General features: G+C 48.6%; 1 protein-coding gene and 1 pseudogene across 2 annotated transcripts; one reads left to right on the forward strand and one right to left on the reverse strand.

Moving 5' to 3' along the window:
* Window positions 1–1,089: 1,089 nt before the first annotated feature.
* Window positions 1,090–4,406, reverse strand: TMEM270 (transmembrane protein 270; the record flags this gene model as incomplete). Its single annotated transcript, XM_079789627.1, has 5 exons — window positions 1,090–1,389; window positions 1,534–1,968; window positions 3,650–3,727; window positions 3,871–3,955; window positions 4,390–4,406. 5 exons carry the CDS (start codon window positions 4,404–4,406, stop codon window positions 1,090–1,092), a joined length of 915 nt encoding a protein of 304 aa, XP_079645753.1.
* A 5,198-nt stretch (window positions 4,407–9,604) lies between these two features.
* LOC307112109 (large ribosomal subunit protein uL22-like) lies at window positions 9,605–10,499 on the forward strand (annotated as a pseudogene). The gene is made up of 2 exons: window positions 9,605–9,659; window positions 9,927–10,499. The product of its transcript is annotated as a large ribosomal subunit protein uL22-like (transcript).
* Window positions 10,500–16,289: the final 5,790 nt, after the last annotated feature.

The following is a 16,289-nucleotide window of genomic DNA, read 5'->3' on the forward strand; positions in this document are numbered from 1 at the left end:
ACACCGCCCTCAGGCTTGGGGGTTAGTGGAAATTGATTGCCAACTCTCAAGAAATCATCCCTTCCCCTCCACTTTACCATATCACTCACCTAAGTGGTGTCTGGGGGATTTGACCCACTGCAGCTTGAACTCTCCTAGCTGTATGAGCCATCCCTCAGCAGGACTGGGCAGCTAGGGGTGAGTGCTGAGATAATGATGTTTCCCTCTTTCAGGAGAGAATGGATATATGGATCTGTGAATGGATTTGTGAGTATGCGGATGGGTAGACAGGCTGAAGGATGGATGGATGGATGGATGGATGGATGGATGGATGGATGGATCTGTTGATGGATCTGTTTATGGATTTGTGGGTGAGCAGGTGAATGAATGGGTAGGTGGGAGGGTAGATAAGCTGAGGATGGAAGGATGGATGGTTGAGTGGGTGGGTGGGCGGGTGGGTGGACATATGGATGGATGGGTGGGTGGGTGGGTGGGTGGGTGGGTGGATTGGGTGGGTGGATGGAAGGGTGAGTGGGAATTAATTGGCTAAGTGTGTAAATGAATGGATGGGTTAGCTACAGACTGACTCAGGAGTAACTACTTCTCAAAGGAATTTTCTAAATCTCTGAAATGTGAGGCCCTGGCACCCCCCAAAGGCCAGAGTCTCTAACTACCCATCTCCTCTAAAACACCAGATACCAACAATCCTGAGAACCAGGGACAGGGCCTAGAGAAAGTTAGGGGTTCTGGGAAACAAAAAATCTAGGGTCCAGTGCTGGCTTTCCCCCTGATTTACTCTGGGCCCTTGGGATTGTTCAACCTTCTGAGGCTCAATTTTCTTATCTGGAAAATGGTGCTAATCAAACCTGATGCCTGTGTTACTATGAGATTTAAACAAAATCACGTGTGTGAAGTGTCTGAGATGGTTATCTGGCATGTATCATGTGCTCAAAGAATGTGATTTCCTTCCCAGAGGCAGCCCTAGGGCACGCATGCAGGCACACACATGCATACATATATATGCACACACACACATATGTGCACACACATCCCTCCAGCCCAGTGAGACCCTAGACCAGGCAAGACCAGGAGAGGCAGATGAAGACACATTTATTCTCCAATGGTTTCACGCTCTGGCAGGACTGGCCCAGCCTTGAGAACCAGAGACTCAAAGAATGGGGACTCAAATAAAGACTCGGCTTCCTGGGGCTCAGCCTCCTGGGCCTGGGCCTGGGCCAACTGGGCTGTGTGCTCAAAGGCCGCCTGCAGCAGGTGGGAAGCAAGGCAGGTGGTCCAAGTGACCAGATAGGCCAGGTGCCAGGCGGTAACCACTATCGTGCTCTCCACCCACCAGTACAGATGCTTCGTCAGTGCCAGTAGCCCCAGGACCACCTGGTTCTCCAACAGAGCCTGGAGGGACGAAGAGGATGGGCAGGTGGCCACCACGAGCTCACAGGGCTGCACTGCCTGACGGCTAGCCCTCTAGCCCAGCCCTGGTCATGCCCAGCACCCCAGGCCTGCCCTCAGCAGCGTGCCCTGCACCCTGCCACCCACCTTGCTGGGCAGCCAGCCCAGGCTGCAGCGGTGGGCCTTCCACAGCAGCCTGCAGGCGAGCAGCAGCAGCAGCAAGGCCGCCAGCATCAGGCTGTGCAGACACGACAGGAGTAGGTCCATCCAGGTGGCCGCAGAGAGACCCAGCTGCTCCCAGGCACCTCGCTGCTTCGGGTCCAGGCCCAGGGCCCGGGCACAGCCCAGCATTCCCGCCCACACTAGCCTGGGCACCCTCAGAACCAGCCACACAGGGACCTCCATCAGTGCCAACCCAGCCCGTAGGACGGAGCCCGCTGGGCAGGCTGTGAGCACGGGCAGGGGGTGGGCCTGCTGGCTGCAGGACCCCTGGGCCTGCTGGAGCAGCCCTGACAGCCAGTGGTTGAAGAGGATGATCTTAAGGAGCAGAACATTGTAGAGGTGGACCCGGTTCTGGACCAGCTGCAGGAAAAGGGGAGACAGTTGTCACCCAGCGTCACTCAGTGGGGGCAGGAACCCTGCCTGAGTTTTATTGTAGTGGTTGGGGCTGCCAGGTCACCTTGAGCCAGGCCCTCCTCCTCTTGAGGCCTCAGATACCCCACATATAAGAATGATCTTTATCTGTTCACTTCTAAGGGCTCCGTTCTCTTAGAAAGTGTCTCATCTTACATGTGGTTCTCTCTCTTGTGGATTTAAATAATTATTTCTAGAACTCCAGACTGAAGGAGATTGACTGACGGTGATGATAATGATGATGTCGATGACATAGGAGTGACCATGCCCCTCAGCCCTCTAATCCTGTAGGATTTGAATCCAGGTCAGTTTCTTCTCCCAAGCATCTGGGCTTTTCTGCACATCGTTGCTTCTTGGTATCATGAGCACAGCTGGTAGCAAAGGGCAGTGTCATTAGGGGTAGAGAGTGTGAGGCATGGGGGACAGGGACAGAATGAATGAATGACTGACCTACTGAGAGGGGTGAAGGAGAGGGAGGGACCTAGGATGATGTCCATATTTCTGTCCTGGGTGACAGGGTGGACATGATGTCTCCCATCCATGGGGAGGAAGTGGGGTTGGATGGGGAAAGAGTCTGTAAATGAGAAAGTTTCACTAGAGTCTTGGAGCTGAGAAGCCCCTCCTCAGAGCCCCGAAGCCCCCAGCCCCTGAGTAACACCAACCCACCAATCTGGACCCCGTGTGTCCTTGTCCACAGGACCAGCTGGAGCCCTAAGGGATGGGGTGAGAGGCAGCAATCTGGGGTTGACTGTATGCCCTCCCATATGGGGGATCGGCAGAGCTGAGGGGATGGAGCTGTGCTGAGAAAGGAAGGGAACACAGGGGTCCAACTACAGGAGGAATTAGGATGGAGGCAGGAAATGGCATCTGCCCCCACCCCCACCAGCTGATAGTGTGGAAACCAGGGAGGAGAGCAGCCTCCTATATCCCACATGACCTATAAGGTCCGTTATGGCAGAGAAAATGGAGGTTCAGAGAGGTAGAATAATTTGCCCAAAGTCACACAGCTAAAGAGCAGAGCAGCCAAGATTCAAATCCAACTGTCCGTCTCTTTCTACTACACCATGTCATCTCCCCCGTTCTGTGCCACAGCAGCCGGCCCAGGGGACCCTTTTCTGATAACTCAGCCCACTGAGCAGCTAGAACTCAGAGATGTGGCCCCAGTCATCAGCATTTGCGTGTCTTAAAACAATGAATGGGGCCTGGCCGACGTGGCTCAGTGGTTAAGCTGAGGTCACAGTTCAATTCCCGGTCAGGGCACATGCCCTGATTGTGGGCTCAGTCCCCAGTGTGGGGCATGCGGGAGGCAGCCAATCAATGATCCTCATCATTGATGTTTCTCTCTCTCTCTCTCCCTCTCCCTTCCTCTCTGAAATCAATAAAATATATATAGATATGTTAAATGGATGGGAAAAGCAATGCCTATCCCACAGGAGTGATTCTCTAGAGAAAATGCCGGCCCTGTGCCTTGGGGCGGGGCTCCTGGGGGCTGCCAGATTATCCAGGAGGCAAGCAGTCACCTAGCCTCCCTGCTCAGACGGGTCACCAGGTCCGGCGGCTCCTAGGTAGCTGTGAAGAGCCAGGTGTGTGGCCCAACCCCTCCCCCCTTTACCCCCGGACCCCCACTTACCAGCACTGAGAGCTTCACCACCAGCAGCAGAATCCCCATCAGGCTGGATCTGGAAGGAGGGGCGGCCCCCACGTCCAGCTGGGAGAGGCAGGTGACCTCACAGACACCGCAGGGCGGGGGCCAGGTTACCGTGGGGACCCAGTTGCCACAAGAGAATGACCTGCTTCCCTCCCCCTTCGCTGCACCAAAACTGGGGTATTTGTCTGCTACGTCCTGTCCACCTTCTCGTTGGAGACTGCTCCTAGGGACATGGACTCCCCAAACGCCCAGCCCCACACGGAGGGCCTCAGGGCCTGCAGCAGGCAGCTGGAGCAGTCAGGGCGGGCGGACAGAAACAGGCTGCGCCTCCCCACATCCTTCCAACTCCCCAAGTATCCAAGGCTGGGAAATAAAAATCTCTACCTCAGGGCCACAGGTGACAGGATGCTTGGAGGCAGAGGGAATTGAGGATGCTCAGCTGCCCAAAATGGAAGGGGCCTGCCTAAGCCCCCACACCCATTCATTCCTGCATTTTACTGAAGGTTGGTCCCCAGTCACAAAGCAGGGGGGTGAGGTTGTGACCTTTATTCTCCGGTCTTAGTGACACTTCAGCGGTGTTACAGAACAGAAAGACTTCGTCTACAGCAGTAGCAGAACCGAAACACGAAACAGACCACTAAACACGGAGAATTGCCGTGGAGAAATATCAGCTATTTTATTATGAATGGAGCCACCAAGGAGAACGGGACACTGATGCTCACAGGATGAACTTCCCCATGGCATGCAGGTTACATACAGGGCAAACACCACCAGACACCGTGGGTGAGGGGTGAGGGGTCCTGCTGGGAGCTGATTGGTTAGACAGGAGGTGAGGGCACTAACTCATCTCTTCAGGTCTTGAGGGCAGGCAGCTCTAGGCCTTTCCCCGCATCCCTTGGTCTGGTTTCCTGCGAAAGCAGCCAGGAGAAAACAGTCCACCTTAAGGCTCAGGAACTAAAACATACTAGTAATGTAGGTCAAAATGTTATCTTTTGCCTGCCAGTGGTCAGAACCCTGTGACCATTCCTTAGGTCCCGGCTACTGTCCCCTGCTGCCTCAGGGATTGCTGATTATAGGGAGGGGTGGGGGAGGGGGAAGGCTAGGTGAGAGGGGGGGGCGGGAAAGAAAGAGGGAGAGAGAGAGAGAGAACTTCTAGAGCTAGGGTTTATAACTAGTTAATCAAAGTCATAAGGACTCTTGGTTTCGGTGGGTTCTGAGACTAGGTAGAGGAGAGCAAGGAAGAGAAAATGTGCCTCGGAATGTCCTGGAAAGGGACATGTCCTGGGGGAAAGGGGGCAAATCTGCGGAGCGAGCCCCCTCAGGGCCACAAGAGGCCGCAGGAGGCCACAGGCTGCCACCAGAACGTTGGAGAAATTGCTGGAGCCATTAATTAGAATACTTAGAATTCTGGGGGAATCCGGAACCTGGGGCACAGCTTTCTCACACTGCTTTCCTCTGCAGGCGGCCCCAGGGGGGTGGGGGAGGAGGCTCTCACCTCTTTTAGAAATGTTTCAAAGCACGCTCCCTGGGGCACAGGCCACTGTGAGTGCCGGGGAGAGGGCCCCTCCGTGCAGACCGGAAGGATGAAAGCCACCGGCCCTTGCACGCAGCCTGGTTTCAGTCCTCACCATTCCCTGGGCCTGGCGCCCTGTGCAGGGCACAACCTGCCCCACTGTCCCCGGCAGCCTGCCAGAATGAGTCCCTGGAATGTCAGCGATGACCTTTGTCCCGGGCAGCCCCGTGGACCCACTGGTTTCCTTTCCTGGGGCAGGAGCTGGGGCCTGGAAGGTGGAGTATTCAAAGTCCCTCCATTCTGTCCTCTGCCTTTGAGCCCCTCCCCACCCTCTCTGTCTCCAACACTATGGCACTGAGAAGTCATGAGGGCTTCAGAAAGGCCTCGGGGAGCTAGGTTTTGAAGGATGGGTAGGAGTTGCGCAGAGAAGAAAGAGAGTGTGAAGGATGGTCCGTGCAGAGGGAGCAGCTTGATTTAAACAGTTCAGTGTTACCAGAGCATAAAGTGGGACGTTGAGAGGAGCACAAAGTACGTAGGTGGTGAGGTCAGCAGGGGCCACATGGGTCAAGGAATATTCTGTTAAATGACAGGAGCCATTGAAGAGTTGAAGCAGCAAGGCCACTGGAGATCACTGTGGGCTTCAGAACAGCCCCTCTGGCTGCATGAGGAGGCTAGATGAGGAGGGAGAAGGGGTGAGGGGATGTGCTAGGAACCCACAACAATAAACCCTCCGGGCATGAGATGATGGGAGCCTGGACTGGGGCTGTGGCGCTGAGAATGGAGAGAAGTGGGCAGATGCCAGAAATGCGTGGAAGGTGGAACTGAGAAGGATGGAAGCTGTCAAGAACGGTGAAAGGTCCAAGATTGTACCCTGCTTGCAAACTCACCAGTCAGCCTGCCAGAGACTCCTGGATGCTAGGAGAAGGCGCAGCCTCCTGGGTCAGAGATGAAGGACCAGTTATTACAGCACCAGCAGTAAACTAGAGTCTAAGTATTTTGCATTGACTCTTTGAGTCCCAAATCCCGCAAGGTGACGTGATTAGAGCCAGGTGACACCTGAGCACCCTGCAGGTGTATTACCGAAGAGAACCCCTGAGCTTAAGGAACCCTAGTCTTTTATAACAGGCAGAAGCCAAGCCTGCTCCTTGCTCCTGAGAGACACATTATCCGCCTCACGTTGGACCATGCCTGTGCTTCACTCCAGAAGGAGACATTATACATTCCAAGGTGGTTTGATACACAAACATTCTGGAAAAGATCATTCAGAACAAAGAGAAATCAATTCCTTTGCAGAAACACAAGTGACCTATGGAAATTTTGCCTCCCAACCAGAGGACTGAATAGGAAGAGGGGTAAATTGAGGCAGGGCTCAGGATCCCCCTCAGAAGGCTTGGTTGGGCAAAGGGTGGGTGGTGCTGCTGCCCACTGAGGTGGGGTGGGGAGTTGAAGTGAGTTTGGGGAAGAGTCTGAGAGATTGCTGGGAGTCAGATGGTGAGGACTGAAACTAAGACTTGCAACTCATTTCCCCTCCTCACCTCTTTGGCTTGCTCCCCACCATCACCGGCATCACATACCCAACACTTGTCCCTGAGTTGATGGTCCTCAACCTCATATTGACCAAACTGCCTGGACCACGTGGCCCAGGCAGGAGCTGGAGTTGAAGAGACCTCATCCTGCCGCACTGGCCCTCAGGGTGGGCCCCTTGGGGTATCTCTTAAGTCCCATTAGGATGCCAGGGCCAAGTCTCAGTCTCAGCTCCACCAGCAGCTGCTGCAGAGAGCCCTCAAACTTGAATTCTTCAGCAAAGAGCCCTCCACCCCCTAGGTTCAAGGCCACCCCTGCACTATTGTGCTGTGTGTTACCTTGGGCAATACCTCCCCTCCTGAGCCAGTCCTCACCTTGCAGGGTAACAGAGAGAACCTGATGAGATAACCCAGTTATCAATGAACATTGCCTTGCACGACGTCAGGGGGCACCATTCCCCGGTCCCTGCCCTGAATCCGAGAAGATTCTCCTCCGCTTCCAGGACCAATGGCGGCGAGAGTAAAGGCAAGGAGCCCCCCTCAGAAGCTTCCCACCCACCACCAGCGTCCAAAAGCTCTCAGGTGCGCTCCCCTACAGGTGCAGGACCACGGCGCGGCCGCACGAGGGCAGCAGATACCAGGGTTGCGGGCCGACACAACTGGGCGCGCAGAGCAAATTGGTGGAAAGTTTTCAGTTGCTTCTTTCGTCCTCTAGCCTGCAAGGACAAAACGTTGTGTTAGCCCTGTAACAACAGTGTTGCGGTGTGTTATCTCCAGGAGCTCGCCGGGTGCAGGTCCCGCCATGCCTGGGTTGCTGGGGATGAAACCAGCAAGAAATGATCAGGACATATGTATCTCCCTTCTCTCATGTTCTAATGTTAAAAATTCACTTTATTTCAAATATTTACACCCCCCCCTCCCCCAAGTATGCAAAAATGATAAACATGCCTTCATACTTCTTGGAACTTGTATTTATTCTTTCTAAAGATGATTTTTATCGAAACCACTTGAAATGCAAGAATAATGATTAAAAGCTTGTGAAAGCATGAGGGACCTGTCTTGTTAAGGGGATAGAAGGGTTTGAACTGACCTCTGTGTCTTAATTACAAGTCTGTGCTGCAGGCCGTAGTTTCCTTATCTGTGAAAATGGGGTATACATTGCAGAACCTGCCAGGTGAAGTTGTAGGGAGGAGTCAGTGAAATAATAGGGTCTGTGAGTGCTTTGGGCAGTACCTGGCCCACAGCAATGCTTGGGGCTGGTGGGTAATGAAGTCATCATTGGTGGATGATAAAGAAGCTCCAGATTTTTTAAAGTAAAATAGACTGCAAGTTGGACAAAACTACTTTAAAATAAATGCAAATTTGTATTTTTTTAAATTGATTTCAGAGAGAAAGGGATTGGGAGAGAGAAACATCAATGATGAGAATCACTGATTGGCTGCCTTCCACATACCCCCACCGTGTGCATAAATTTTATTAATTTATAAACCAATATGTGGAAATATTCATTTCAAACTGCTTTCAGGCAATTCATTTGGAGCCTGAAATTTACTCGATTTCCCCCAAGAAAACACTGCCAAATATGAACAAAGGTCATTGCTATTGTAAAATTTATTTTAAAATTTTTAACAGAAAAATGAATGAAATGGTTCAAAAGTGGGGTTTTTTTGGTGCCAAAACCCAGAATAAAAGCATTTTTAAAAGGATATAAACTTGCCAAAGCACTCCATTGTTCAAGAACATTATTCACCCCCAAAATAAAGGTTCGCATAAAGGTACAAAACACATAAATGCCAGCAACTGAGTGCAAAGTCACACCTGCGAGGTACAAAAACCAACATGAAAAAATAGCGATGATAAATACATTTTTTCCAATTCATTTATTGATCAGTTTGTTCAGAACCAATGTGTTTAGTGCACTTGTTTTCTGCCTGTTCACCTAGACTTCTCTCTGGAATATTCTCCCACCCACCAGCTACCCATCTTCAACCACAAGCACTCCTTTTTTCTCTGTTTGCTCTTTTACCTACAGGCCTCTTCCATTGGGAAGAAAATGTTTCTCGCCCGACCTATGTGGCTCAGTGGTTGAGCTTCGACCTATGAACTGGGAGGTCATGGTTAGATTCCCAGTCAGGTCACATGCCTGGGTTGCAGCTGGGTCCCCAGTGCAGGGTGTGCAGGAGGCAGCCAATCAATGACTCTCTCATCATTGATGTTTCTATCTCTCTCTCTTTCTCCCTTCTTCTCTAAAATCAATAAAAATATATTTTTTTAAAAAGAAAGAAATGTCCATCCATTCATCAAAGGCCATTTAGGTTGTTTTTATATCTTGGCTATTGTAAAAAATGCTGTAATGAAAAATAAATGCATCGGGCTATATCAAACTAAAAAGCTTCTGCACGGCAAAAGAAACTGCCAACAAAGCAAAAGGCAGCCAACCAAATGGGAGAAGATATTAAAAACAACAGCTCCAACAAGGGGTTAATACTCAAAATATATAAAGAACTCGTACAACGCAACACCAAACAAACAAAAATCCAATTAAAAAATGGGCAGAAGCCTGGCCGGTGTGGGTGTGTCATCCTTTGCACTGAAAAGTTGGGGGTTTGATTCCCAGTCGGGGCACATGCCCGCCTTGCAGACTCCATCCTCAATTGGGGGCGTGCAGGTGGCAGCAAATCGATGTTTCACACTCTCTCTCCCTCTTCCTTCCTCTCTCTCTAAGAAGAAATCATTTTAAATTAAGAAAAGAAAATGGGCAGAGCACCTGAGACACTTCTTCTAAGACATACAATGGTCAACAGATATAAGAAAAGATGCTCAACTTCACTAGCTATTAGGGAAATGCATATAAAAACTACAATGACTCTTCCTGTAAGCAGCCTGAGCTGACCTCTGAAAATGGTGTGCTATTCACCTGACCCAGAAAACCCCACAAAACCATGCAAATCAAGAGGTTCAAATCTGCTCTGGCCGGGTAGCTCAGTTGCTTAGAGCGTTGTCCCTATAGGCCAAGGTTGCAGGTTCGATCCCCAGTCAGGGCACATACAAGAAGCAACCAATGAATGCATGAATAAGTGGAACGATAAATTGATGTTTCTCTCTCTCTCTCAATAACTAATTAAGTAGTTATTTTTTAAATCAACCCATGGATGCATAGATAGGTAGAACAACAGATCGAAGTTTCTCTCCCTTCCTCTCAAATCAATAATTTTTTTAAGAGGTTCAAATCTTTGTGTTCACTTTAAGAACACTCGCGAAACTGCCCAAGCCATCAAGGGTATGTATATCTGAAAAGCCACCAAGTATCTTAAGGGTGTCACTTTACAGAAGTGTGTGCCATTCTGTTGTTTCAATGGTGGCGTTGGTAGGTGTGCCCAGGCCAAACAGTGGGGCTGGATACAGGGTCAGTGGCCCAAAAAGTGCTGAGTTTTTGCTGCACACGCTTAAAAGCGCAGAGAGTAATGCTGAACTTTAGGGTTTCGATGTAGATTCTCTGGTCATTGAGCACATCCAGGTGAACAAAGCTCCCAAGACGTGGTGCAGAACTTACAGAGCTCCTGGGTGGATTAACCAGCGGTCGGCAGCCGGTGGTCTGAGGGCCACTGGTGGTCCGTGAGGTCCGAAAGGTTGGCGGCCGCTGGATTAAACCATATATGAGCTCTTCCTGGCACATTGAGATGATCCTCACTGAAACAGAGCAGATGGTTCCTAAACCAGAAGAGGAGGTGGCAAGAAGAAAAAGATACCCCGGAAAAAAAACTGAAGAAACAAAAACTTAATGGCCCGGGAGTAAATTCAGCATGAAATAAATACTAATAAATGCAAAAAGAAAATACAATAAACTACAATGAAATACTACCTCACACCTGTTAGAATGCCTATTATCAGTAAGACAAGTAATAACAAGTGTTGGAGAGGTTGTGGGGGAAAGGAACCTGGTGGAGATTTGACTGGTGATGCGGGCTGTGAGCGAATTCACAACTGAAAGAAGAGATAGATGCAGAGAGGACGTTTATTTTACTTTCCCTGAAGGGAAAGGGGTTTATTTTACTTTCCCTGAAGGAAGACGGCCGGAGCATTGCTAATCCATACAAGGGCAAGAAAACAAAGGACAGCTTCCCCTTTTAAGCCCCGGCTAAGCAGCAAGGAAGGGCAAGGGGTTGGGGGCCCCTGGGGGTTGTAGTTTGTTTTGCAGGACACGGTCCTGGCAGATGTCCTAGGGAGGCGGCTTATCAGTGTTTCTTCCCAAGCCTGTAAGACAAAATTATGAAAAGTTCCAAAGAGGCTTGTTTGAAGGTAAGGGGGGAAGGGGACTTTCTACTAATTATCCCTGAGTTGTAAAAACAGCAGGGAGGAGGTATATGTAAGAATGTAACCTTGAGAATAGCTTATCTTGTCCCTCAGTCTGAACAGAGGGGCTGTTTGAATCAGAGCTAAGAATCTTGGGGTTTAATTACAAGGTGCTTCTCATAAGTTGTGGAAAGCTACAGCAAAGAAAAGGAAAGGCCTTGTTCTACCCTAACATTGCTCTCGTTCACTGCTGGTAGGAATGTAACCGGTACAGTCCCTGTGGAAAGCAGTATGGAGGCTCCTCAAACAATTAAAATAGAGTTGCCATGTGACCCAGCAACCCCTCTTCTGGGGATCTACCTGAAATTTTTAAAAACATTTATTTGCAAAGGTAGATGCACCCCTATGTTCACTGCAGCACGATCCACCATGGCCAAAGCATGGGGACCACTGAAGTGCCTTACGACAGATGATTGGATGCAGAGGATGTGGTACATACATACAATAGAATATTGCTCTGCCATAAGAAAAGACGGAATACTGCCATTTGTGACGACATAGTGGACCTTGAGCATATCGGACGAAGCGAAATCAGTCAGGCAGAAAAAGTTAAGAACCATATGGTTTCACTCATATGTGGGATATAAACTTGAAAGCAACAAATAAACAAATAAGAAAAGCAAAAACTCGTAGACAGAGACAACAGTATGGTGGTTACCAGATGGAAGGCGGGGAGGAGGAGAGAAGGGTGAAGGGGGGCCAAATGTATGGCGACAGAAGAAGACTTGCCTTTGGGTGGCGAGCACACAATGCATTATACGGCAGTTGTGTTGCAGAATTGTATTCTTGAAGCCTATATAATTCTATTAACCAATAAATTCAGCTTTTAAAAAATATAGTGCCATGAATATGGGAGTGCAGCTATCTCTTCACAATCCTGGTTTCAGTTCCTTTAGATAAATACCCAGAAGTAGGATTGCCAAATCATGAGGTAATCCTATTTTTAATTTTTTGAGGAGCCTTCATACTGTTTTCTATAATGGATGGCTGTACTAATTTACTTTCCCACATGTGATTATATATATATATATATATATATATATATATATATATATATATATATAATGGAATATTATTCAGCTCTTAAAAAAGAAATCCCTCCATTTGTGACAACATGGATGCTAAGTGAAATAAGCAAGACACAGCCCTAGCTGGTTTGGCTCAGTGGAAAGAGCATCAGCCTGCAGACTGAAGGGTCCCAGGTTCAATTCCCGTCAAGGGCATATGCCTGGGTTGCGGGCTCGATCCCCAGTAGGGGGCATGCAGGAGGCAGCCAATTGATGATTCTCTCTCATCATTGATGTTTCTATCTCTCTCCCTTCCTCTCTGAAATCAATAAAAAAAAAAAAAATTTTTTTTTAAAGAAAAGAAATAAGCAAGACTCAGAAAGAGAAATACTTCCTGAAGCTGAACTCTTAGAAACTGAAAGTAGAATGGTGGCTGCCAGAGGCTGGGGTTGTGGAAAACAGGGTGTTGTTGATCAAAGGGTACGAAGTTTCAGGAATACAAGATGAATAGATCTAGAGAGCTAATGTACAGCATGGTGATGATAGGGAAGAGGATAGGCTTTATTAAATCCTCTCAACACACATACACACAGATGGTAGCTATGTAGAGGTGATAGATATGTTCACTGGCTGGATGGTAGTGGTCATTTCACAATGTATATCAAAACAGCAAGTTGTGCACCTTAAGTATATACCATTTTTATTAAAAGAAAATAATGTCCCTCAGTCCCCGAAAGGAGTTCTGCAGCCACTTGGTCACTCCTGCCAGCCACCGGCACCCAGCTTCTGCCCTCACCGCCCACTACCACTGCCCTGGCCTCTCAACGATAAACGTCTTGTTGCTGCATGTAGTGGAGAGACACCACGAGCAAAGCCAAAAGGTAGTTGAGAGCCTGGGAGAAATGCTTACAACCCATGAAACAATCCAAGGACCAGTACCCAGAACACCCAGAACTTCTAAGTGTTACCGGTACAAGGTTCGTGTGCCTGATGCTTCAAAAAGGAGGCAAGTGTTCAATACATCCCAGTTTGGAGTAAGGGAAGGCTTATTGATGGAGAAGGCCCAGCTCAAGAAGATGAGAGTGCCTTATGGCTTCCACAAATCCATCTTAAGAGAGTCTAGAATGCCCTGGCCTGGGTGGCTCAGTGGGTTGAGCGTCATCCTGTGCATGGAAAGGTCACCAATTCAATTCCCAATCAGGGCACATACGCAGGTTGCAGGTTTGATCCCCAGTAAGGGAGTGTATGAGGATTTTTTTTCTCTCTCTTTCTCTCTCCCTCTGCCTTCCTCTCTCTCTAAAATCAATAGAACCCAGCCAGTTTGGTTCAGTGGATAGAGCGTCGGCCTGTGGACTCAAGGGTCCCAGGTTCAATTCCACTCAAGGGCACATGCCCTGGTTGTGGGCTGGATCCCCAGTAAGGAGCCTGCAAGAGGCAGCCAATCAGTGATTCTCTCTCATCATTGATATTTCTATCTCTCTCTCCCTCTCTCTTGCTCTCTGAAATAAATAAAAAAATATATTTTTAAAAATAAAATAATAAAATAAAATCAATAGAAACTTTTTTTAAGAAAGCCTAGAATTCAGGCATCTATTATGTCACGGCCAGGGAGGAGGAGCCAAGCAGGAGGAGTTCTGGAGGCTCTTGTACATCTCCAATAAAGAATTATCATTTTGGCCAAAACCGGTTTGGCTCAGTGGATAGAGCGTCGGCCTTCGGACTGAAAGGTCCCAGGTTCGATTCCGGTCAAGGGCATGTACCTTGGTTGCGGCCACATCCCCAGTAGGGGGTGTGTAGGAGGCAGCTGATCGATGTTTCTAACTTTCTATCACTCTCCCTTCCTCTCTGCAAAAAATCAATAAATATATATTTTTTAAAAGAATTATTATTTTGTACAAATCCCCCCCCCCCCCCCCCAACCTCCTGTCTTTGGAAAAGCAACCTCTGACAAGGGGCTGCTCAAGCCTCAAGCAGAATTCCTCTAGCTAATTAGCATATCGGAGGCAGGAGCTATTAGCCTGAAGGAGGTGGAAGAAATACAAGCTAGAATTAAGACCCAGAGCAGGAACATTTCATTCTGTTACACAAGGAACTCCTGCAAATATAAATAAGATAAAATCAAATGGCTCAAAAGCACACATAGGCAATGGCAATTCACAGAAAAGGAAACCCAAGAAGCCAATAAACTTATGAAAAGATGTTCAGCTTCATCAAATCGAGGGAAATGCAAATTAAAACCGTAATGTGATACTATCTCGTTTGCAAAATCAAAAGAAGTCAGACAATACACTGAGCACTGACGAGTTCCTGGGGGAAACAGCATCGATTCCACGATTCCACGCTGGTTTCCAATCCTCACAGCCACCCAAGGTAAGAAATGTGTTGCACAAAGCCACCCGTTACAAGCATGTGAAACTGACGCAAGAAGTTAATAAAACAATAATTACCCATCCAACTTGCAATGCAATTTTTTATTTCCTATTCATTCTATTTCACAACTGACTGAATTGTTTTCACTACCCCCTAATGCGTTACAAACTCCAGTCTAAGAAGCACTCCTTAGAGAATCATCCACTTGCAAACAAAAAAAAACATGTGCAAGGCTATTGATGGCAGCATTTTTTCCCCATCAATAGGGGACTGGATAAACGAACTAGGTGTAATCGCCTAACGGATGACTAAGCAGTGGTTAAAATGAATGAGATCTATACCCACCAGAATGGAAAGATCTCAAAAATAGTGTTAAGTGAAAAGGGAAATAACAGCTATAAAATGATAAAATTTATATAAATTTTTTTTCAAACCCGTTGAGCAATCGTGTATGTTGTTTGGACACATATGTAGTGAAAATCTAAGAACAAGACCTAGAATAGTGATGGGCAACCTTTGGAGCTTGGTGTGTCAAACTTCACCAAAAAACTGAGCATAACTCGGGTAGTGTGTCACTTTGAGGAAAAAAACATTATTTCGCAAATGTTTCATCCTCAGGAGCAGCAAATGTTTCATCCTCGGCAAGCAGCCACCTCAAGACGTTAGGTGTTTCATCCTCGGCATGCGGCCGCGTGTCATCAGAAATGGCTACGCGTGTCAGTGCTGACACGCGTGTCATAGGTTTGCCATCACTGACCTAGAAGGTCCTCACCCATTTATGCTGGTAGCTGGTTCCCAGGGGCAGCAGATGGGGAAGGGGGAAGTCCGTGGGAATGTCAGCTTCATCTGTAATGATTTCTTCTTCTACTACTTTCAAATAATTTAAGGCAATAATGGCAGAGTGCCAACATTTGTTTACTTAGGGTGGTAGATGCCTGAATGTTCAGAACAAGTCAGTCAAGCAAAGGTCTGAAGGAAGAGTGATCTAGGCCCAAAAATAGCCATGCAAGGGCCCTGTGGTAACTGCGGTAACCATGCCTGTTCCAGGGACAGAAGAGGCCTGGTGAGGGAGAGGGGAGGAGACAGGTTAAGGGTGAGGTTAAAAAGAAATTTGGATTTTCAGTTTTACACAGGGAAGTAAGTTCATCAGATTTATATGTAAAAACATCATTCTGGTTGGGCTTTTTTTTTTACTATTGAACAGAGTGATAAAGAAATACATTGCAGGGGCGGGGGGGGGGGGGGGGGTTATTGTACTAATCTCTTCTTTTCTGTGTATTTGAAATTTTCCAGGAACAGAAAGGGTAGATGAGAGCAGACTGGCAGAGGTGGAGGGACGAGGTCACAGAAGGTGCTGATGGGCAGAACATGGGACAGGAGAAAACTGGCTTGGGCTGAGCTCCTAGCTACACAGAAGTTTGGGGGCTCTGCAGAAACAGGGGGCCGAGGAGGAGCGGGCTTTGGGGGTGTGGAGAAAGGGAGCTGGATTGGGGCACATTGCCAGCCAGAGGCCGGTGGCCTCCCAGGGGAGACGTTAGGTGCACAAGTCCAGAGTTCAGGGAGAGTCAGGGCTAAGCGCCACCTTTGGGAATGACGGGCACAGGAATACTGGTTAAAAGCACGGGGCTAGATGAGATCACCTAGCAAGTGGGTGTAGCTAGAGAAGAAAGGAGGACCCAGGACTGAGCCAGGGATCTCCTACCTGGAGGTGGAGGAGGAGGCTGCAAAGCAAACAGAAGAAGCAGCTTCTGGGGTGGGAGGTGAGCAGAAGGAAAGGAAGTTGCTCTCTTGTCCCCCCAAACCCCACCATCTGCCTGTCAACCACAAGGCAGCCCCTCCATGGCAGCCCCTGAACC

This window comes from Cnephaeus nilssonii (genome assembly GCF_951640355.1).
Source record: "Cnephaeus nilssonii genome assembly, chromosome: 2".
Taxonomy (NCBI): Eukaryota; Metazoa; Chordata; class Mammalia; order Chiroptera; family Vespertilionidae; genus Cnephaeus; species Cnephaeus nilssonii.